At 41.1% G+C, this 24,194-nt stretch overlaps 1 protein-coding gene across 4 annotated transcripts; it reads right to left on the bottom strand.

Annotated features, from left to right (window-relative positions):
* Positions 1-338: 338 nt before the first annotated feature.
* osbpl3b (oxysterol binding protein-like 3b) lies at positions 339-22,389 on the bottom strand. 4 transcript variants are annotated; one of them, XM_061081298.1, is made up of 22 exons: positions 22,294-22,389; positions 17,095-17,211; positions 15,770-15,823; positions 15,370-15,483; positions 15,011-15,187; positions 14,206-14,329; positions 13,321-13,424; positions 12,972-13,064; positions 12,726-12,885; positions 11,186-11,316; positions 9,660-9,761; positions 8,284-8,421; positions 6,860-6,950; positions 6,505-6,749; positions 5,073-5,210; positions 4,902-4,965; positions 4,712-4,790; positions 4,042-4,186; positions 2,375-2,519; positions 2,155-2,281; positions 1,476-1,598; positions 339-1,005 (listed from the first exon to the last, which is right to left on the bottom strand). In XM_061081298.1, exons 1-22 carry the CDS (start codon positions 22,387-22,389, stop codon positions 909-911), a joined length of 2,664 nt encoding a protein of 887 aa, XP_060937281.1. In that variant the 3' UTR covers positions 339-908. The 4 variants fall into 4 exon arrangements, with proteins under 4 accessions (XP_060937281.1, XP_060937283.1, XP_060937282.1 ...); XM_061081300.1 differs by lacking the exon at positions 9,660-9,761 and having other exon boundaries at positions 8,284-8,414; positions 11,182-11,316; XM_061081299.1 differs by lacking the exon at positions 12,972-13,064.
* Positions 22,390-24,194: the final 1,805 nt, after the last annotated feature.

The following is a 24,194-nucleotide window of genomic DNA, read 5'->3' as shown; positions in this document are numbered from 1 at the left end:
CAACAGAAAGAAAGCATCACAGATTTTATTTGAGCTCATGGAGCATAGCCTCTGAGACTTTTGGTCACAAGTCCTCCCCGAGTCCACAGAGACGACGGTGCAAATGGATGAAGTGAAAAATAGCTGGATTTGATGTTTGCTACAGCAGCTCATTGGTTCACAATCATTGACGCAGTCATAGCAAAAAGCTGTAATTACTCAGATGAAGACAGAAAGAAAAGGTCAGTAAGGATTACAGATCATGTGTTCTTAAGAGTTCCTTACAAAACATTAATTTAAAAAAACACTTAACATATGCAACAAAAAATAAATTAAACAATATGAGTACAAGCAGTAAGGCATCAGGCAGGTGCAGAATAGATATTACATGTGTTTACTTCATGACTGGCATATCAAGGCTAGTTTTATCTCAGAGGTAGAGAATGTCCATGATGAGACGGCAGCTAAAGTGACCAGTTGTTCGGTCCATGTTACGCTAGTGTAGAGCAATAATTAATGGAGACCTATTATGCTCATGTTCTGAGCTTCATAATTTTTCTTTATATTATTTTGTAAAAAGGTTTAGAAGCCCTAATGTTTAAAAAAACAAGACTTCCTCATTCTGCCTGTTGCTGCAGCTCCTCTTTTCAGCCTCTTGGTTTGTAGCTCCTGTCTCTTGAACATTCGAGGTGGGAATGTGGGCAAAAATCTGTTTACATCGATCAACTTTTTCATAATTTAATTGCATAAACATCTTTACACAACTTAGATAAGCACTTGCTATTAAGGCAACAACTTTGATGAACTGCAAAAACGAAGACAGGATTGGATGTGGACGGCAAGACTGGGATACAGACGTCACCAGAACCAGCCTGGGTCACAGTAGAGGCTGCGCAGGTGGAAAATGTGTGTGAGGTACATTTCAGGGGTCACCACAGCACCGGGAAATCTATGTGGGCGAAGCCGAGGTCCTTCCTCAACTCCCAGTACGTGTTGTTGCTCACCCACGTATCGTCCTTTGACCTCCTGAGGGGAAAACAGAGATTCCAGATAGTAATGATGAAATGATTGTGTTACCATGACAAGCTGCAGGTGAAGGCATTAAACATACACTATCTATTTTGGGCCACTAGGGGTGTTTTGACAAAAACAAACATTACTACAGAGAAATCAGGTATAATGTTGACAGCACATGTAAAGCATAGTAATGTACATCTATATATACTAATGCATGGAAGGAAATCAATCCTATCAATAACAGAAGGCCTAGTTTGATGACATCATGAAGCATTGTGGGATCATGGGAATTGTTGCCTTCACTGTCATTGCTAATGAAAATCTATATGATGAGGGAATGTATAAAAGTTTTATTTGCGTTACAAAGCAATGAATAATCCTTTTGAATTATCGGTCTAGTTGTTGCATTATGTATTTCTAAGCTAAGAAATTCTCACTTCTCTATACATGACTTTCTTTAGAGGGGAGGTCTGGGCTACCTGAAGAAATGAGGCAGATGTGTGGCATTGCTCTCCTCCAGGACTCTCCGTCTTTCTCTCTGCAGCTGTTCGATCCTCTGCTTCTGCTCCTCTGCAGCCTCCAACTTCCCCTCCTCCAGCAATCTGCCAGGACACATCCATTATACAAACATTATAAAACATCTTCAAATATTCAAATTTATTCTCCACTTGTGTGTGTGTTATTATAACTCAATTATGGACAAAAAGGAATATACATAAATCAGGGTATCGAAATAACTTTGCTGCCAAATGCCTCTTATTTCTGTGGCGCCTTGTGACAGCAGCCTTTAGTTAACAGACTTTTAAACCGTGCAAATGTCATCTCAAATAATGTTGATGGATCTGAGAGTTTCTGAGGTCACTTACTATTTTTAACATGAGCATTGATGTGTCTGTTTCGGTGCTATTTTGATCATAGCGTAGGGTGTGCACTTTTCAAGACGGCTCTCAAGCGTTCGACTGAGATTCGTGATGTGAGATAAAAAAAGATGTGTTGCTTAGATATTCACTGGCAATGTGCTATTTTTTGATATCATCATATCACAATACTGTGGCCGAAATCTAGTGTTTCTTTCAGTCTTATCTTTCAGGATATTGCAGAAAGTCCAATCCTACGTGCATGAGAATATACTTTTATTTTCCCATCTGTTGCTCTAACCTTTGGTCAACTCGTAGCCTGGTGTCTGTGGTTGGCAGCAGCAGTTTCAGAGATGGGTCCAACTCATTCAGTTCAACAGCAAACTTTGTAAAACCATAGTACTGCTCATGGTCCACTGGCATTGCATCTGCATAGCAAACAAACAACCATGGCGTTAAGATATCATATTAGGGAGAAATATGTTATACAGGTTCACAGTTGCTAGAGAAACCTGCCATACTTGCTCTCCAGATGCACGTGGCTGAAGGTGGGTCTCCACAGAAAACCGCCTCATGCCACTTTCCAAAGAGTCTGTGGACCACCTTCCCTTTCTGATCCGTGACGGTTCCCTCCACCTCGTTCACACTAGAATTCCAGTACTTGGCCTGTGAAACCAAATTGACAGAACAGGTTAATCTCCTTGTCGTGTGTCCCTGCAGCTGAGAAGGAACGGACAGTGCAGAAATCGTGACGGAGTCCAGTCGCAGTCAGCAGATGTTGCTGTGGCGTAAAGCACCAGAGTGTGTTGCGTGGCTGCTGTGCTTAATTAGAAATGAGGATGCATAATGAGTTCTGGCATGTTTTGGCTTGCCATGCCGCGCAGCTTCAGGTCTTTTAAATTGGACACAAGCTAAAGCAATTAACCTTCTCCTCTGGGTAAAGCCCTCCATGCACCTGATATTGACAATATCAAGAGGATCTTTGCTGACCTGCGTGTGAAGACGACCATCTGTGGAGAGAGCTCATAGACTTTGGAAGGAAGTGCAGTTTTTACTATGACTGTTGGTGACGTGTCATCAATACAATTCACTGAAAAATGCCTTTTCATTTGAAGTTGTTTTGATGAGACACTCTGGGGCTCACATGCTTTTACTTCACTTTTGGGGAGTCCACCTTTATAAAGAATCTATGCTACCAACACTAAGATATGGCAATTGAGAGAGCTATGGTATTATGGACCAACAATATACTTAAATATATTAAAATACTCAAATATTGTGGCCTATAAATCACGATAGTTTACAGTATTGGATATACTTATGTCATAAATGTGGTGACAACACTCCGTAAGGCCTCATACTGGTGTGTCCTGGTGTCTCCACCCAGCAGCTGTGCAGAGGGTTTCACAGTCTAGCACTTCTGAAGAGATGTAAATGTTATTGGTCGGCTCGGGCTGCCACGTCCACAGAGCCAGAGCAGTTGTTGGCAGTGAAGTAGACATGGAAAATATTTGATTGATTCTCTCCAGATCACTTGCTTAATTCCAACTATTTGATTTAGTGAAGTTATTTAAAGAGCAAAGCCTCTCTCTCCTCCTTTGACCGTTGCTCTCGAGCCCAAAGTGAATATAATCATAATTAGTCTGGGATCAAAAGGAACATAAGACACTGCAGGCAGAATTGATAACACGTGTCTAGAACAATAATGCCTCTGTTAATAAAACCCTATTGAAAGGAGATGTTAGAGGTGGCCAGGCTCTCTGGGTGCAGCACTGAATACTGATACTAAATAAAACTCTAAATGATTCTCCAGTGTTAATCTCACCTTTATCTCTATAATAAACAATATTAAGAAACTAAAAGAAGGGGATGAGATTTTGGGATCAGTCACCTTCTGTGTTTGAGCAGGCTTGGTTGCCCACAGTTCAGAGGCAGAACAGAAAACACTGACCGAAATGCATCTGCAATTACATTTTTGAAGTATCTGCCTTCATATGCAGAAAGATGTTTATGCAGATTAGCAAAAATGTCGTCTGGACACAACACAATCAAAAAGTATCACTGTTGTGGAGAAACATTTAACTGTGATTAAAGCCACTAGTCAGACTGTAAACATAGCAAACAGAAGATGGAGTCTTGGCCCGCATATCTGCTGTCATACGATGGGCTCGGAGATTGATGACCTCACCTTAACAAATGTGATCTTGCATTGGCAAATGTCACTGCTGGTGTTTCGGATGGTGATCTCCCCGTAGTGCTCGATCCAGCGCTGTCCACTGAGAATGTTGTGGATGCAGGACGTGACCTTGTTCCACTCATAGTGGTCTCCAAATCTAAGAAAAAAGAGAATATAAAACTATTGATTAACCTGTTCCCTCACACTTGTCATGGTCATTGGTGTGTGCAATCTGTGTGTGTGTGTGTGTGTGTGTGTGTGTGTGTGTGTGTGTGTGTGTGTGTGTGTGTGTGTGTGTGTGTGTTGTCCAGGTAATACTCATGTTGTAGGGACCTGAGTCTGTTAACATAGTCACATTATGGGAACAAAAATCCCCATGATATAAATCATAACATTTTAAGATGAAGACAAGTTTTAAGGTTAGGTTAATTTAGGTTTAGGTTGAGGTTAGGTTAAGGTTGGACAAGAAGAAACTGTGGTTAGGTTTAGAGTAAGCCTCTAGGAAATCAATGCAATGTCCTCTGAAGTTAAACAGACAGATGTTATGTGTGGTGTGTGTGTGTGTGTGTGTGTGTGTGTGTGTGTGTGTGTGTGTGTGTGTGTGTGTGTGTGTGTGTATCTTTGTATGTGTGTGTGTGTGTGTGTGTCCTGTGCTGGAGGAAACGAGGCAGGAGAGACTCACTCCGGCAGAGTTACATGAGTTGTGCCCACAGGAACAATCTCCATCGACTTCCCCCAGAACTTGTTCTTACACCTGACATCTACAGAACCAGGGGGAGAGAAGCACATCAACATTCATCCAGAACAACCAGCTGCTCCGTATCATGAACAAAAAACAATAATAGATCCAGCTCATTTATATATTCCTCTACCTTGCCAGAACATGAAGTTTTTAGACCCTGCGTGACAGGCTGAGATCGGTGGGTGATGGCTGACCTGACCATGACAAAGGGGAAACAAAGAGCGGCGTTAGAACATAGATTCTGTGAGTTATGATCAGAATGCTGTGATTGTTCAACCAAAATTTTAAAAAACTTGCATACTTGCTCAGCAACAAATCGAAAGCCTTTATCTGGCCGGTCAGACTCGTACGTCTCTCCCAGGAGGGGGTTGAACGGCTTTCCACCAGTTCTGTAGTAGCTGGATGCATAGCCTGACACAACAAATGTAGCTATGTATACCTGCATAAACACAAGACAATACAGTTAGTCACTTTATTCACAATTTTCGAGACTGAATAATAAGTTGCGGAAACTTTTAATTGCGGAATTGGGAAAACTTTAGGGATTAAAAAATCCCAGAGAGCTAAGACAATAAGCTATAGCACACATTTTTTATGATAAGCATCCCATTTTAATTCTCAGCACTTCTTATTTCCTCCTCATTTTACTGTAATGAACAGGGCATCTGTCTGAATGCTCCTCACATGGTTGTGTGCCAGGAGCTGAATTCATTTCATATCATAATGGGAGGCCGCACACTGCAGATGACTTCCACTGCTTTCCATATTACATTTATACACTGTGTATTGCACTTTTGTCCTTTATGACAAAGCCAGTCCGCAGGCTGCATCGCTGCACCTCCCACACACTCACAAAAGAACAATCAGGAAGCTTAAACTGAATCGCTACAAAGTCAGACAGTACACATGTGAGCTAAAGGGAAACACTAAAGAGTCCGCAAGCAGAAAATTGTCTCTCACATGAATATAATACAATAAGCAGGGCTGGTAAGAGCTCCAGCACTGGACAATATTTCTTCTAGTCCACTCAAGAGAAACAAAAGCCAGGAACCACTAATGGGCCATTCGGGGCTTTTACAAACAATCTGCTTCAATACATTTTTTGTATTGATAGAGGTCGGCAAAGCAAGAAGGTTATAGGTTCGAATCCTGGTTCAGTCGGGGTCTCTGTGTGTGGAGTTTGCATGTTCTCCCCGTGTCTGTGAAGGTTTCTACCAGAACTCTGGCTTCCTCCAATAGTACAAAGACATGCAGACTGATTGATAGAACTTTTTGACTTCTGACATCTTAGTCTGATAGTTCTCAGTTCCTGCAAAGGCTAGCAGGTAATGTATTTTAACAGATTCTACGTACGAATATGCAGAATAAGTTTGACTAATCATGTTGGAGCAAGCTTTGGTTATCTCTGGATTAACAGATTGTGTGGAGAGCAAGAGAAGTGGATCACATTGTCCTAATGCATCTGATATAGCCGATGGGATCTAAGATTCATAGGCATTCAACAAATACTAAACAATGAGTCTAACTTAATCAAGTGGTTTACCATGTTTTAATGTGGGGATTAACTATTTAACATATCAACCAGTAAGTTTTAGTGCTGGTAAAAGTTTTGGGAATTTTGGACAGAGTCAGGAAAATCCACTGAGAACTGAAAGAGAACATGTGATCTGAGCATTAAAACTATGAGCCTGCCGACTCTCGCCAAAACAGCGAAAGTCAACGTGCCATCTCACCATTCGTTCAAACGGGTCCTGTGTGTTGGCGGCTCTGTCGAGCAGCTCGCTGTACTCCAGCTCCTCACACAGTCTCTGCAGGGTGTTGAGCGGCTCATTGAGCTGCACAGGCATCGCCACCTTGGACAGGTCTTTGCCGATGTTGTTCCTGAGGATGTTCCACAGGCTGACGGTGCTGCTGTTGGGACTGGGAGAGGGCAGGCAGGATCTACGCTGACAGAGGGAAGCGCCTTCTTCTGCAGAGCCTGGGAGCAGATGGTGAATGAGGTCAGGACACAGTTATTTGTGTGGTACAAACAACAAACAGCATTTTGTCACTGAGCCCCTTGAAATTGGACCAAAGCTCTTTGTTAACCTGAGTTCGGTCTCTCGATTTCTGTCCCATTGCTGAAGTCCATGGAAATGTTGTCACTGACATCACTGTTGTATGAATCATCCTCCGACGCCTACAAAAAAAACGATTCAAACTTAAGTTGATAGATTAAAGACACATTTTTAATACAAGCAGCAGCAGGGGACTGTGCAGGCCTCCTTCAGCATTCTGTCACGTCAGCAGCAGATCTGGAGATGAATTGTCCCTGAGGACCTGGGGACAAATTTGCACCTCGGTGTGCTGTATTTTTAGATTTAAGTAATTAACTTCCATTTTCACATTGTTTCTGATCCAGCGGTGAACTGATCAGACATTTACAAACGAACATATGAAAGAGGAGAAAGAAGAAGCGGAGGGCAGACAACATAAAAACTTAGCTTTAATAATTAAAGATGCCTACAAACATTATGGTGATAAAAGGGAAGCAGTTCTCTCAGCGATGGAGGGAACTGTCAGAGCAGGGTGAACAGATACAGACGGAACTGAGTCAAATGTGTTCAAAACCTCAGATGGAAATTTAATTTTAGACTCAATTGTCTGGATTATTTTTAATAAATTAAATGAATTATGTTCTCGCCTCTGTCCTCTGGCTTTTTCAATAACTACAAGACATATTTCCACAAAACTTGGTGGAAGGATGGGACATGGGCCATGAAAGAACACATTTCATTTCGCTGCAGATATAGATCAGGGGGGTGCATCCAAGATTTTTATCACTGTCTTTACCATTGTGAGATAGGACATTTCACAGATTTCCCAGGGAAAAATTCATGGATCCTGATGAAATAAATCGGGCATATTTCAGGGACTGATCCATGTGTGCAATTTAGTGCGGCTTGATTGAGTTTAAGGGGACTGCTGGTGGAGGTAGGTGCTTGACTGAGTGCCATTCTATCTGGTCTGTACATACTCAGTAGGACTATGCAAAAGCTGTATGGCGAATTTCCACAAAACTTGGTGGAAGGATGGAATTATTTTGGCATTGATCTGGACAAAGGGGCAGACCAAGAGTTTTATTTTTTACATTTCACCAATATCGCAGAAAATAATAGTTCCATGAATCTTGAAGAAAACTATCTGGCATATTTGAAGGACTGATATGAGAGAGTGTGTGCAATTGGTTGCAGATCCAAATAAAAATCTGGATTTAGTGAATTTAAATGTGGTTTCATAAGGGTACGGCAGGGCCCTGGTGGAGGTACGTGCTCTACTGAGTGCCACTCTTTGTTTCCCACTCTACCACTGGGTTGTATCAGGCAGCTGATGCAGCAATAATGGATCAAACCATCATTGCAGAAGAATTAATTTCAGCCCCAGACATCAGTATTTATAGTCTATTCTACTTATTGATTCTGAGTAGGAAAAAAATCAGCGTGGAGGGTAAAAGCTTTAACACTTACACTTACCTCATTTTCAGAGGAGCTGGCGGACAGCAAGACTTCCTGTGCATCGAAGAACTCGGACAAAGACTCTGCGACGGAAGCTCTGCTCTCATTGGACACTTGGTGCACAAGGGGAGGGGACGCATCAGCGGAGTCTTGTTTCTAGGAGACACAGTGTGCACAGCTATAATTAAGAGCAGGTAGGGAATGACCTCATTGTAGGGAGGGAGCGTGGCAATCACAGGGTCATTCAGAATACAATGTGGAGATAGAGAGAGCTGCCTATTGAAATGACTATGATGTGTCAAGGAAAAGGAAAATTAATTACTGCATGCTTTCATGTGTCATAGCGGTATAAAGATATTTAAGAGCTTACAGTCTTTTTGTTTTTAATTCACAACGCTCATGTGTGACATCATTTGAACTGACCACATGATCCGCTTCTAAAAATCTGAACATTACATTTGTGTAAAGGAAGAACTCAGCTACAGCTACGATAAAAATACCTTTTTCACAAACGTATATAACATATTGTAGTAGGGTAGTTCTAGAGACAGTATCACAATATGTCAATCCTGCAACTTTGCAACAAGTTTAAAAAGCCACTCTTAAGGCAAAGTCACACAAACGCAAATGTATCGGCGGTGAACCTGCGATATTTACTTCGCATTTGCGTGTGTGGGACGTGGCCCTTTCACTGCAAACCAGCTATTTTGTTATATCACAAACAAAAAGATGCACATTTAAAATTAGCCATTCACGTAACTCTTCTTGCAACATTTGAAAACATGCAAACATATAAAAAAAGTATTTTACACAGAATCACATGTGGAAGTGAGTGTGCCCATCTCTCATTAGTTAATGGTGAAGCGGATTAATTAGCCAGGGGGATAATCTCAGAGACGGCGTATTAGTTTGGTCAATGTGTGTTCTACAAATTTCCAGGGACACAATTAAGCGGATCAGCTCGCTCTCAGGTCAGCAAATCTGATTAGGGGAGCAAAGAGCTTCCCTCAGGAGAAGATAATGTGTCAGGTAGTGAGAGGTCTTCCTCCGAACCATTAGACTGAGAGGAAGCACTTTCTCGTTAAAAAGAACAGAAACTCAACAGGGTTTTTTTGTCCTATTCCTGGTACGTCGTGAAGAAAATTCTGTTCACTTTTTTTTGTGTCTTTTTTTCCGTTGTCATCACAAGACAAAGTGAGAGCAGTGAGGGGGCGGGAGGAGCGCTAACGTTCGTTGAATCTCGAAGAGAGGGGAAGGACAGCTCATTCATTCCGTGGCAAACTCGAGACAGTGTAGGATGAAAAAAAAGAAAAAAGATGGAGATAATAATAATCATTGTGAAGGTGGTGATGAAGGGGAGAGGGGGGGTAGAGTCACTGCATTCCTGCACCCACCTGCACAGGGGCAGTGTGATTTATTAGTGTGGGCTCTACGATGTGGGACTCGGCATGAATCTTGCTCAGGCGCTCTCTCAGCTCAGAGTTCTGGGCTAAAGCCTGGAAAAATAACCAGTGTAAACATCATATATAGAAAACACCCGACATAACACGGAATATCATCATTTAGATTTACAACAGAGACATATGTGCAATAATAAACATGTGTTATCACATCAGCAGAAGGCAGAGAGAGTCCAAATGATGTGACTTACCAGGTGTGAGAGAGACAGTAATAGATATAGAGATGTATAGAGAAATGTAGAGACAGACAGACAGACAGACAGACAGACAGACAGACAGATAGATAGATAGATAGATAGATAGATAGATAGATAGATAGATAGATAGATAGATAGATAGATAGATAGATAGATAGATAGATAGATAGATAGATAGATAGATAGATAGATAGATAGATAGATAGATAGATAGATAGATAGATAGATAGATAGATAGATAGATAGATAGATAGATAGATAGATAGATAGATAGATAGATAGATAGATAGATAGATAGATAGGTAAGATAGATAGAGAGATACAGATATAGATAGATAGATAGATAGATAGATAGATAGATAGATAGATAGATAGATAGATAGATAGATAGATAGAGAGAGAGATACAGATATATATAGATAGATAGATAGATAGATAGATATATACATAGATAGATAGATAGATAGATAGATAGATAGATAGATAGATAGATAGATAGATAGATAGATAGATAGATAGATAGATAGATAGATAGATAGATAGATAGATAGATAGATAGATAGATAGATAGATAGATAGATAGATAGATAGATAGAGATAGAGAGACAGACAGACAGAAAAACAGATAGATAGGTAGATAGATAGATATATAGATAGATAGATAGATAGATAGATAGATAGATAGATAGATAGATAGATAGATAGATAGATAGATAGATAGATAGATAGATAGATAGATAGATAGATAGATAGATAGATAGATAGATAGATAGATAGATAGATAGAGATAGAGATAGAGAGACAGAGACAGAGACAGACAGACAGAAAAACAGATAGATAGGTAGATAGATAGATCACCTAAAACCAAAGATATTGTGAATAGGGGCTAATATAGGAAGTAACAAATATATGTTATTATGGCTTTATATGGTTTGAGCAGAGAGGCGGCCTCATGCCCAAGAAGAAGAAGAAGAAGAAGAAGAAGAAGTCGGCATGTCAATGAACGTGTGTGAATAGAGACAGAAAATAGAAAGAGAGTCAGGGTGGGAGGCACCTGGAAACATGACTGTTGAACGTGGTCATGTTGAAGTGGGTCGAACACATCACACCAGCAGCTAGTGATTCCTCTAAAAGACTCATCAATGTGTCAGGGCTGACAAGTGGAGTGGGAGGACATGAGAGTAGACTTAAAGAAGGTGGAATGTGTTTCTCGATACTGGTACAGATCTCCGTGCCTGCTGATGATGTTTGTAATTCACATACCGTTGCCAGCGTGTTCTTCAAACCGACAACTTGCGGCGAGGTAGGCGGACACGGTTCGTGGTCCAGACACGTCCTTAACCTCTCCCGCTCAGACGTCAGCGTACTGAGGGCCGACTTCATGGTTGCATGCACTGTGGCAACAAGAGGAGAAGCAGGGAGCGTTAGATGCGAAACCAAGTATTCATATCAAATAGAGCAAATCCCAGTTAGTCCACTGAAAGTCTATCACACACAAGTGAAATTTTGATTAGCTCCCATCCCTCAGCAGGCTGCCATCTTTGTTTAATGACAGTAATTTTCCCACGCCTTTCGTAATCGGTGCTTGGGAAGATACATTACATAAAAATGCTGTTAAAATGTTAAAAAAACAAAAAATTAATCAGTTAAGGCTCATCACACATCCTTATCTTCATAATTTCAAGTGCGCAATTTAAATGCGTTGACAGCTATTCCCTAGCCTGACGTTGTCAGACTCATTATTCTAGTCAGAATATGAGTCTGAGACCGCTCCATTGGGCTGTGATTATGGGGCGTGTTTCAACGGAACCAGGAAACCAAGTGCCTCTTCGCTCAATTGGATAGACCTACAACCAATCAGAGCAACGTAGTATGTGACGTATGTCAAGCGACGCATAGTTGTTAGTTGTCTGTTTCACGAGTTTGTTCACTCTATAAATAAATCAATGGAAATGCTGCAAATGCCGCTCGTATCTCCACCGGAGGCAAAGCCCCCAGGAAGCAGCTGGAGACCAGGGCTTCTTGTGAGAGCCCCGGCCGGCGGCGGCGTGAAGAAGCCCCACCGCTACCGGGACCCGGGACCTTCCCGGTCCCGGTCGCGAGGCTCTGAGAGAGATCCGTCGCTACCAGAAATCTAAATATGTCTCAGCTCTCCAGCGGCAGGCAGCGCTCTTTGCTGACGTGGTTGACTACGTCACTGTAGATCATCTGTCAATCATCGTATAAAGCCCGCCCTGACGATTTGATTGGTCCGTACAGCTTCTGTACGAGCATAGTTTCTCCCCAACGGAGCGACTCCAGACCGAACTTCCCGAACAACAAATGTTGTGGGCGGGGCTAAGTTCGTCTGGCACCCAGGCTAGCTATTCCCAGGAGCAACGATAAAATTGGGATATCATTATGTAAAACACAGATATTCCTCATTATTAATATGAATTTCTCGGAGGAGAAGGCAGAAAACTAAATTAGTCCCATAAGAAGCAACCTTCTGTATACAAAAGAGATTTTTAATCCACTGTGGTTTACAAAATGCAAACCTCTGACGCGGTAGCAGCGAGGGGATGCTGACAGGGACCATCGTCAGAATTTGAACGAATGAAAACTGAGACTGACAGTTTATCAGTAATTAACAGCTGAATGGCGGCACCACTGTCACTTCTGTTCTGTTCTGTTCTAACAACACATTACCAGTGCTATCGTACTTGCAAAAACGACAGAGAGAGTTTGTAAAGTATTTTTTAAATCTTGAGTTTGTCGTACGTCCACATCAAAACCAATCTGCTCATTAAAATCATTCACTCACAGTCGGTGGCGATACGGCAGAAGTCCTCCTGGAGCTTGGCCACATCAAAGGGAGAATCGAGTGACTCGGTGTCGGCTTTGTCATTAGCGAGTGCAGCGGAGGAGAGGTTGGGGTTAGAGGCATGGAGGCGGATAGAGCCAGAGGAGATGCAGCTGGGTACCTGCATGAAAGAAGAGCAAATAAATCCAAAAAGGCCAGACACACACACAGAAAAAGTATGATCCCCCTCATCGTCATATTTTCTACCTGCAGAGTTGTTTTTACGTCTTTGTTGTAGTTTTTATTCCGCCATTTCTTTGGAAGTCTCTTCTCCTTCTTAGGGCTGTCAAATGTAGATGTCTGATGAACAAAAAAGACGACACTTGTAAGTATTTTCAGAGAATATTATTCCACAACTGGCAGTGTATGATGGAGATAAAGGATAAAAGAAGAGAACCAGAAGTTACTTTGTATAAAAGTCAGAGTCTTCTTCTGCTTTGGATGTGGTTTATTTACTATGCTGGTTCTTTAGACTTTAAAATGTTGAATTGTGATGAAAGACCCAAACAAAGGGAACCAGTCTATGAAGGGAACCAGAAAAAAAACGAGCGCTGACCTGCAGGGCTTGGATGGATGGAGCAGAATATGTTCGATGGAGGACTTCCATACTCTGAAGCAGGTGGTTGAGCTCCAGCAGGTAGGCGTCACAGACTGACAGGTCTGCTCAGAGCAGGCAAAAGATCAACATTGAGGGAAGAAGATTAAAAGAGAAACAGAAACAGAATCAACGCTTTGTGTCCCTTGTTGATTAAGGATTTTCCAACATTCTGGTTTAAAAAGACATAGTTTCCCATTTAATAGATAGGGAAAGTGTTGAAATAGTAAGAATTCAAATGAAGGAAGCAGGGGCGAACAGTGAATCAGTAATCAACGGCTTCTTTCTGTATAAACAACACTGTGAGCTATTTGTTGTTAGTACCAGCATCTGACAAGCATACAAATTAATTGAATGAAAACAAGTACGGCCCTCTTGTTGAATGCCTCCGCCAACCAGTGTGGTTTGAGTCTACAGACTCACATAAGGTCACCCTGACCTTTGACCACTGTTTTCTGATTAGTTAAGCTTTGAGTCCCAGTGTCAAATGGTCAAAATCTGAAGAAATTCCCTGAAGATAGATATTGTTTTCAAGAGGCCTAAAATGTGTGGGGTGAGGTCACCCTGACCTTTGACCACTCAAATCTAATCAGTTAGTCTGTGAGTCAACAATTGTGCTTAATGATTCTCTGGAGGTGTCCCTGAGATTTCCCATTCACGAGGAAAAAACATTTCTTTTGTGAGTTCACAGCAAAAACCTTAACTGTAATTCAGAGTCACTGAAAACAGGACAAACCTTCACGAACAAATAAGCAATTCCAAAACCTTTCAGCTGCAGCCTCTGTATAGGTCTATATAGTTTGTGGTCACATACTCGCATCGCAGGGGGCAGTTGTGTAGTCTCACCTTTGGAGCACTTGTCCATATCATCTGATGACTGGAGCCAGGCTGTAACTTTGGCCTGGCTGTTGCAGCTCACAGGGAAGGCTCCGACAGAATGCACTGTGGACTGTCTTTGTATAGACATGCACTGCGATAGCAAACAAAACCAAGGTCACAACAATCACTGTTTGCATCCCTTATAGAAATGTGTCAATAGAGGGGCTTTGACTGATGGAGCAATAAACACATTTAGATGGACACCAATATTAACCCGAGTTATTGAGTAAGACATGTAAACAGCATTTTCTGATTAACTTAAGAAAAAATAGGGGAAAAGAATTAATAGAATTAAGACACATGGAGCATTCTGACCTTAGCCGCATTATGTAGACATGTATATGTCTTAATTTAATTATAACGTCCTATTGGAGTTTTCACAGCATTTTGTGATATTGAAATGCAGCAGTTATCACCAAGGAGATGCGGTGTTCACAAAATTAAAAAGAAAACAATCAACATTGGCTTTATGCATTATTTCAGTTTGTTTTTTTTACTCTTGCAGAAACTTAAGTGGAAGTAATATTGACGTGCGTCATTATCAGACTATGCTCTGTAACATGTAATCAGTAATATGAATGGAAATATTCTTTTAGCAAAACAGGTAAACACCATAATCAGAGTCATGTTTTATTCAGAATCAGGTCAACAGTCAGATTGTTGGCGTCCATGTTAATGTAGTCACTGGCAACCATAAGCAGAAAGGCAGAGGAAAGCATTTACGGACCACTTTGTGTTCATTGACCGTATGCTGTGTAATGGAGATGTTTACCTTTCTGATAGAGGCACTAGTCTTGGCCAAGCTGGGGGAGTTGGGCGACTTGGGGGAGGAGTAATGAGGGTAGTAGAAGGATTTCTCATTAGGGTACATGGCAATCTCGTTCTGCCGATAGAGCCGATGGTGGCGCAGCTTGGACACCCATTCATCAAACAGCTCCTGTGACTTAATCTGCAGAGCAGATACCACAATCAGAAAGTAGCACAAGGACAAGTATGGTGAGGTCATTTTAAAGTCGTTCCAACGTCAGCTGTTCCAGGAAGTCACAGGCAATAATCTAAATAATCCATGTTTACCATCTTTTCCTGTAAGACAGGGGGGGATGCCTTATATGTATTAGCCTTGCAGTTTACCTTAAGGTGATAGATGTTTTCCTCGGCATCAAGATCGATGCACTTGGCTTTCTTCTTAATGGCCATCACAGAGAGACCCACATCAATGCGGCCGTGCAGCTTCCCTTTCTCAATCTGCCAACACATGTCAACACATGGTGCTTTAAACACACCGGAGGAGACACACAATGCAGCTCAGTTATTTTGTGCTGAAAGCAGCAGTAACAGTCTGCTCAGACCTGGCCAGGCAGACTTTCTGAATACAATGCAGGAGAATTATACAAGATTGACATTGCATTGTGTGACTCCTATCGATGACCAGGAGATTGTGAGGGTATTTCATTTACTGGCACAGAGCGCTGTACAACAAGAGACACATAGCGTCCCAGATGGGAGGCAGCCGGCAGGCGTCTGTACTCACATCAGCACTGCACTTGCCGTACTTCAGGATGCCCTTGTCCAGGAAGAAGTATCTCTGTGGGGAGAAAGAGGGACGATGAGCCGATGAGATGCAGCTGGGATGATGATATACGACATCCCTGACAGCACAAGTATGACGTCACTGTTGTGAGTGATCATGACACAGTCGGCCTCTTGGTCGTGTGTGTTGTTAATGTCTCTGCTGCAGCGTTGAGGGATCTTCTCCAGTGTCAGATCCTCTTATTGCCACACTGTGATATGATCTGAGGAGTGGAGCCCAAACGCTGTGGGGTTCTGGGGCCGATACAGATAATAGACGGTAAAACAAATCCGATATCGATAAATTGGCCGATATCTTTTTTTTTATTATTATTCCTGAGACATCATTATCAAATCCTTGATATTTTACACTTTTAGAAAAATCTCTTTTATAAATATCCACATATTGGTCTTGACATTGGGCGATCGATGATCCATCTGTCCACCGTCGATTGCCGAGATCATCGATAGATGTTTTTCAACCCAGCCTCGTCTCTTGCATCTGCCTCCCTATCCTACTTCCTGCTGTCATCTTCCTCCTCCTCAGTTCTCTTTGTAAATCCTTTCTCTACATATACAGAGTCTGACTCTTTACAGCACCACGATCTGCAAAGCTCTGACTGTAAGTCAATACTAAATGTATACGGTTCTATTAACCAACAGACCATCAGCTAATGCATCTGAGAGGAACACTGAGCCTTGGAGACAGCATCATCCCAGTGAAAGCTTTTAGACGCCGCGTGAAGAGCCTCTGACCCGGGGCACATGTGACTCCTCTGCGGATGAAACCATCTACAGCAAAAACTCATTCAATTACTTCAAAACGTAAATGAGTCACGTCAACAATTTTTCTTTTTTGCGTGTTAAAGCAACCTGGACCATGTTCGGTAAAATAGGGAAATGGAAAGGTCATCAGAAAACACGTCTTCATGTCATTGCTCTGATGAGCAGTGTAATTTAGCCAGGATCATTTGAAGGGATACTTCACAGAAAAATCATGAGATTCCTCCATACTGCTTGTGTGGTGTCATCCAAGAGTCCGAAAGCCCCGACATTCATATTCGACTTGAAACAAGGTAATTACCACTGTGGGTTCAGCCTAAATGTGTCCTTCCGGAAGGGATTGGATTTGCCTGCCACGCTGTTTCCCCTGAGACTCCAGAAGTGTTTTGTGGACTCGATCACTTCACCCACCCCTCCACCGGATAAGTGGTGAGAGGATAATGAGTGAATTTTCATTTTCCGGTGAACTGTCCCTTTAAGGACATCCCAGAGGTTGGATCATACCTTATGCCAGCCCTTCATAGGCCACTTTCTCCTCTTCAGCATGTAGCCCTCCTGTCTCTGGGGCTCCAGGACGGTGCCAAAGCCTCCACGCAATCCCTCCACTATTTCCCAGCTGTCCTGTGGGCACACATTGTCTATGAAAACTCTGAGATGTACACAAACATTAGCCGACACTCAATTTAATGCAGACACGTGCAGATTAAAGTTGCCGTGAGGTGCAGCCGTGTATAAAGTGAATGAATACATCAAACAACAGCGTGAAGGTCAGTATCAAAAGTATATTGTAATTTTTTGCTGCTGTTGGCAGTGTTTAGAATTGTGTCCTCTGCTCCATGAAAACGCTTCCATACAAGGTTTGGTGTCAACTGCAAATTTAACCTCATGGTCCCACTTATTAAATTATCTTACCCGTCTAATCTTACGCTTCACAATAATAATAATTTCCTGATGAGATTAAAACGCTCAAGTCCAAATCCCCTGCACATGCAAGGATTAAGATGATATTTCATCACAGACTAATCCAGATAGCTGTGTCATGGACTTCAGTGAGATTTCCAGGACGGCAGCATAAACAGTATCAAAAGAGGGCTGTGTAATATCTTTGAGGACTCACTTGTGCTTCATAGCACGAAACGATTAGTTGATTTATCAGTTAGACAGAAGATTGGTCATCAATCAATTTTTGTTCAGAGAGGCAGTCCATTGATTTTCCACACAGTTTGCTCGTCACAAGCCGAGCTACTTAGCTTGTGGAAACAATCGCTTGATGTCGTTTTTGAAGTATATGTATTTTTAACACACACTGGACGAGTGGAATTTGGAAAGACTTTAAACGTTTACCAGGCAGAGAAAAGTCTATCGTTGGGAGGCAATCTCGACATTTCGACATAGTGGTAACACTCAATATTTCTATATAACCTGATACACAAAAAGACCCACACAAACGTTAGTAAAGGAACAAATGCAAAAGAGTGATATATATTTTCCTGAGCATTACAACCAAACAAACTAAATACTCTTTGCACTATCAGAATTTGAATTCATCACAAAACTAAAATTTAATCTTATTTTATGCCATTTGTGTTCCATGGGGCAAACAGGAAGTCAACCACATCCTGGAAGCTTTTAATGCTGCAATTTTAACCCAGATTTTTGTTATTTTGGTCTTTCTGAGCAGTTTGAGAGCAAACAGGATAGAGTGTGGGGTATCATGTGCGACAAAGATCACCAGCTAAAATCAATTATTACATATATGAGCTCAAATGGATGCATCCTTTTCAAAAGTCTATCTATCACAGATGCAATATTCCCTATCCTTGCCATCCAAGGACGAGGCTTAGCCCGCAATCCTCTGTCTTGTTACCTCCACGGAGAAGGTTATGTTTTCACTCGTGTCTATTGGTTTGTTTGTTCATTTATTTATTAACAGGATTTTATGCAAATACTACCAAACCAATTTCCTCCAAACCTGGTGGAGGGATGGGATCTGGGCCTGGGGAGAACATATTACACTTAGATGCAGATTAAATGGCGAATCAGGGATCTTTTCTTTTTACTGACAGAACTAGACCATCATGTTTGATGATCGTTTGGCCTCGCTGAAGGTATGTGCTCTACTTAGTGGCATTGTAGTATAAGAATAGTGATTAGTATATGTCTCTTACTATTTTCTCACTTTTAGGAGCAATTCATGAAATCACTCTTTAAGGTGTAGTTCCTTGTATGAATGCGGCAATGGTGATACACCTTATGCATCATGAATTTTCCTATAGGGACAAAAACGCAAGAAAGCTGGTCACGTCACAGGTGTCAAGACGGACTAGGCAGACGTTTGAGGTGACTCTGTGTTTGTTGTCCCAGGGCGTCCCTGACTACTCCAGGAGGAAACAGTCCTGGCCAAACAAACTGTATCAGTCAGAGACGCTGACTGCTGGAGGTGAGGCGGCCTAAAATAAACCCTCTTATCTGATGGGGTGGGGGATGGAGGTCGTGGAGGAGGGGCGTGGCTTGTGGGGCGTTCTCTCCCTCTCTCTCTCACCATCTCTCCCTGAACGCTCGCCCTAGCTCCGATAGACACAGTCACACACAGTGAGTCATATATATATACCAGCCAGGCGCTTTGCTTCAAGGTCAAGGGACATTTTCTTAGAGGAAACAGTGACATAACAAGATGTTGACTTACAGGGATAAACATCAGGCTAAGAATAAAGGAAACTGGGATGTTTAAATATAAAAATCTGTAAATTAAGAAATCGTGAGAGTGCAAAGACTCTCTGGCCAAATGTAACTAAGATCACTAACTAAACGTTTGGTCATGTTTGTTTCACCTTTAAATACAAAATAAAGTGATTTTATCCAACCAAGAAATATACAACATCAGTTATTGCTCAGCTTAAGAAACTTTAAACAGATTTATGGTGTTGAGTTAGCTATCACACTCAGTAGAGTGTAACTTCAAAGACCCAAGAATCCCCTTATGAAACCACGTTTAAAACCACTGGATTTACTTGATTTGGATGTTCACCAAATTGCACACACTTATAAATATCAGTCCCAAACCTGATTCTTTTCCAACAGGATTCATGAATTATATCTTGTGAAATCCGTGAAAAAGTATAAAAAAAAGTCTGCAATGTTAGAGAAAGTTCCTGGAATTGCTGGGATCTGTGCCAACATTTAATGGACTCTTTCTAACATTAAAATCTGAGGAGTAGTTTATGCATAATCATGTAGACAAACAGCAAACAAAAACAAAAGGGACAGGGGGGAAAACAAAACCTCCTTGTCGGTTATAAGGAGCGTTATAGGTGCTAGTAGCTCAGGCTGTAGTCTCCTGATCAAATGTTAGATGCGTTGCTCTTATCTGATCACATCTGGTCAGTGGTTGGACAGCTTCAAGTGATTCTTTCATAATAATAGCACAGCAAGGTCAAACTCAGTGAGTGAGAGAACCACAACAACACTGACTTCTTCAGTATATTTAATTAAGAATTCATGTTAGATAAGAATAAAAGATTTCTTATTTGTATAAATAAAATTGACATTGACATTGACATAAGTAATACAAAACTACAGTCCAAGCATGACTGAGGCTTATGAGGTGTGAAATTGCGATTTTAAGGTGATATATATTTATTTATTTGTTTGTTCAAACGTCTTTGCAGGTGAAAACACTTGTCTATGTGTTATAACCACTGGTGTCTGTGTGTCCGACAGGGAGGACTGCACAGGAACTGTATTACTTTCATTTCCAAACAGAAAAGCTGTTGCAGGTAATGAAAAATTAATGAGTCTGCTGCCAACAGATAAGTGCTCAAGGCAAATGCAACAACAGTGTGTTCACGGTGCTGATATCTCCACTAATGTGGATGTGAGAGAACAACCTTTGAGGGGGAAAATGCATCTAAGTTATTCAGAAGCTTCTCTTACATTTTGCCACATTTGTAAGAAATGCTGTGGTCTGAGACTACAAACATCTCTGAGAAAGAAAACATCTCCGTCAAGTTGGCAGATCTGATTCCTCTGTGTGTGAGATATATGACGCAGAGCGGCTGAGATGCGCTTGTGTCCTCAGGCTTGCTTTTGTAAAGAGCTGAATAAAGTCTCACAAGAACATCTGAGAAAAACACAAGATCTTTTCTGAAATGGAATTTGGTGTCAGGTCGTTCTCCTCCCATGGCCCAGAGAAATCCCTGAGGGTTGCCCGATGCTATATTTGCAATTAACCAGAGGTGTAAAAAGTACTGAAATATTGTACTCAAGTATAAGTACCTTTACTTTGATGAAATTTTACTCAAGTACAAGTAAAAGTACCCATCTAAAAATCTACTCAAGTAAAAGTAAAAAGTAGTTAATTTAAAATGTACTTTAAGTAAAAGTTACTTAGTTACTTCCAACAACTTGATGGGGGCCGCTCCTATACAGTGCAAAAAAGGACAAGGGGCCATAAATCCAATCCAAAAACAGTTATTTTTAATTAAAGGAGAATCTTTTCAAATATAAGTGCAATGACATTAAACATGTCAAACATTAAACATTTAACATGTCAACACAACATTGAAGAACTATTGGGAGGACATGTCAAGACATGAACCACATGACAGCTAAAATAAAAAGTTAAAATGCCGCTATGTCACTGTATATTTAAACTTTTGGTTAAACTTTGGTCCACCTTTAGAGCACTAGTCTACAAACATCTTGCTGAGATGTGGCCACAGGTTTTCTTCATATGCTTTAATCTCAACTGGCGGAAAGTTCGATGCTTCCGCTTGTTGGTCGTCCGCAATATCATCCTTCTCTAGCTCTCGTGACATCGACTCTCTAAGCAGCATCTACCATCAGTGTTGTGCAAGTTCACACCTCTCATGAACTAGTTCAAAGTTCAGTTCATACAAGTAAACATGAATAGTTCACGTTCATAGTTCACCATTTAAATTCTGAACTAGTTCATAGTTCAGTTAATTTCATAGTTTTAAGGTGGAAAGTGAGAATGAAAGACTTAACTTGTTTTTTAAAGAAAACTTTATCCATCACTACCCCTTGCCTAAAACTGTACTTCATATGAATCAATTATATATATTATATATATAATTTTTTTTTAAATTTTTTATTATTGCTAATTTACCCTGTTTATTTATTCATATCCTGCAAACAAAAGGAACAACAAATCAAAGTTTTGATACATTTATTTTGAAATGGTTTCTTTTATTTTGAAAAGGCACTTCCCGAATAATACGGAAAAGATCACTACTGGCAGGTGTGCCTCGCGCACAACACTGTCTACGACTGCAGTGAGAATTGCCTTGTGCCTTGAACTATGTTTTTTTTTTACTCAGTAACGGATGTAATTTCCGATGTAGCGAAGTACAATAATTCAGTCAAAATCTACTTAAGTAAAAGTAAAATTACCCATTTTAAAAACTACTCAAAAAATTACAAAGTGCACAAAAAAACGACTCAATTACAGTAACGTGAGTAAATGTAATTCGTTACTTTACACCTCTGCAATTAACAAAATGATTAGGGAGAAAAATAACATATAATCCAAACTGTCTGTCTGCGTTATATCAGGGAAATGATCTGGAAGTGTAACAAGACCACAGAGGCTAACTGCACCAGTGAGCAGTGAATGACGTGTGGCCGGATGTGCATTTGTAACGTGTGACTGGTCCTCCAGTGTTTCCAGCTGGTGTGAGTTACCTGTCGGCTGTCATGCTTGGACGAGGAGCTGCTGTTGCTGCGTGACAGGGAGGAGATCTTCTGTGACATGGCCGAACTGCGCTCCTCTGAGCCCATCTCGCTGCAGACTGGCTACGTCCGGAGTACCAGAAACATTCCTCCTGCAAACAAAGGAGTGGAGTGGAGGTCAAGGGGAGAGACAAAGAGAGGACGCGGGTGGAGAAAAATGGCTTTAATAAGCAAGCCCTCTAAAAGCCCTTAGCTCTCTCTCACTGAAAAGGCATTAGTTTATTCAAAGTGATTCGTTTTTTCCATCTTCATGGAGCAGAACTAAGGGACACGATGATGAAAGCTGCACAGAAGGATTCTCAACAATCCAATCGGCAGACGAGACTGAAAGACATGAATTTCATAGGTGACTTCAGATTTAAATCATGCATATCTTACTCATATAGCCAGAGAAGGATAATCAGAATTTACGAATGTTAAGCATTAGCTAGAAATACATGCACTCAGAGGTATTCAGAGACTTTGACTTGAGTTAAAGTAGCAATCATACAGTAAAAAGTCCTTCCGAGGATTCCTTTAGACCTATTATCATCAGTACAAAGTTGCTATTACAATTTATAATAATGGTTTTATGATGCCCAAACAATCGACCACCTCTCTCTCTCTCTCTCTCTCTCTCTCTCTCTCTCTCTCTCTCTCTCTCTCTCTCGTCGGGAAAGCTGCTGTTCCATGTGAAATCAGCTTTATACAGTCTCTGAAGGCTTTTATGTTAAGTGTTCCCACACTTGTGACGACTTGTCTCTGCTGTGTTGACAGCGATTGTTTGTCTCCGAAAACATTTGCTCCAGAGAGGATGGCTCCTCACGTGAGCTAAACAAGGCACGGGATTGGTTGATATACTGCCACCACCCAAGGAGATGTTGCCAAAGCGTGTGCCGTGCATTACAACAGACCTGACCAATCGATTACTACATGAGTTGCCAACTATTTTATAATCAATATATATATATAATTGATAGTTGTTGCCGCCATAATACAAACGTTGGAACCATGGCAGCTGAGAAGGCCACTCTTTGCGTTCTTGTGTAAGAAGTCTAAGGGGTAGATGATATGAGTTTTAAAATGTTTTTAATACGCTTGAAAAGAGAAGAGAGGCCGTCATTTCCGGCATATGCTGCGATCATTACAGAGCGGGTCAGCGAGCCAATAAGAGCAGGCTTCATCAGGAGAGGGCCCTTAAAGAGACAGCAGCGAAAACCAAGTCTTTCAGACAGAAGCTGAAAAGAGGAGCTGCAGCAATGGCCAGTATGAGGCAAAGGAATGTCTTTTCTCAACAGTTGAACATCTAAACCTTTTCAAGTTAAAACCCACAATAAAATTATAAACCTGAATATGACTAAAACAGGTCTCGGTCCAGTCATTGAGCAACTAAAAAAATATAAAAATGAACTGTTGGTCAGTAAAAACATGTACTTGATGTCATGGTGTGCTTTGGGAAATTGTAACAGACATTTTTCAGACTAAACAACAAACAGACGACTATTTAAAAACATGTTTTCCTCAGAAATTTACTTCAATAATAATAATTAATCGTCAAAAAAAAAGAACATGAAAGAAAAAGTGTATTAACAGTAGTTAGTTACTTCCCACTATTCATATAAACTTGTAAGTTGATTGCCTACTGATTATTTTATCGACTAAACACCAACTTTTTCTTTGGAGGGATTTTGGCTTCAGTATTTTAGGAGATGACAGAGTGGGGGGGGCTCATCTGACTCCACAGACGGCTCATTGACAAGTGTCACATGTAAAGATGTGAGATAAACAGTGTCACGTTAAATTAACACTTCAACAGCGTGTGAAAATAATGGAGCCTCTTTTTCGAAAATGACAACCTTCAGTCAGCTGCCACA

Source organism: Limanda limanda, chromosome 11 (genome assembly GCF_963576545.1).
Source record: "Limanda limanda chromosome 11, fLimLim1.1, whole genome shotgun sequence".
Lineage (NCBI taxonomy): Eukaryota > Metazoa > Chordata > Actinopteri > Pleuronectiformes > Pleuronectidae > Limanda > Limanda limanda.
The sequence above is the reverse complement of the archived record's forward strand: the minus strand, read 5'-3'. Positions and strand labels throughout refer to the sequence as shown.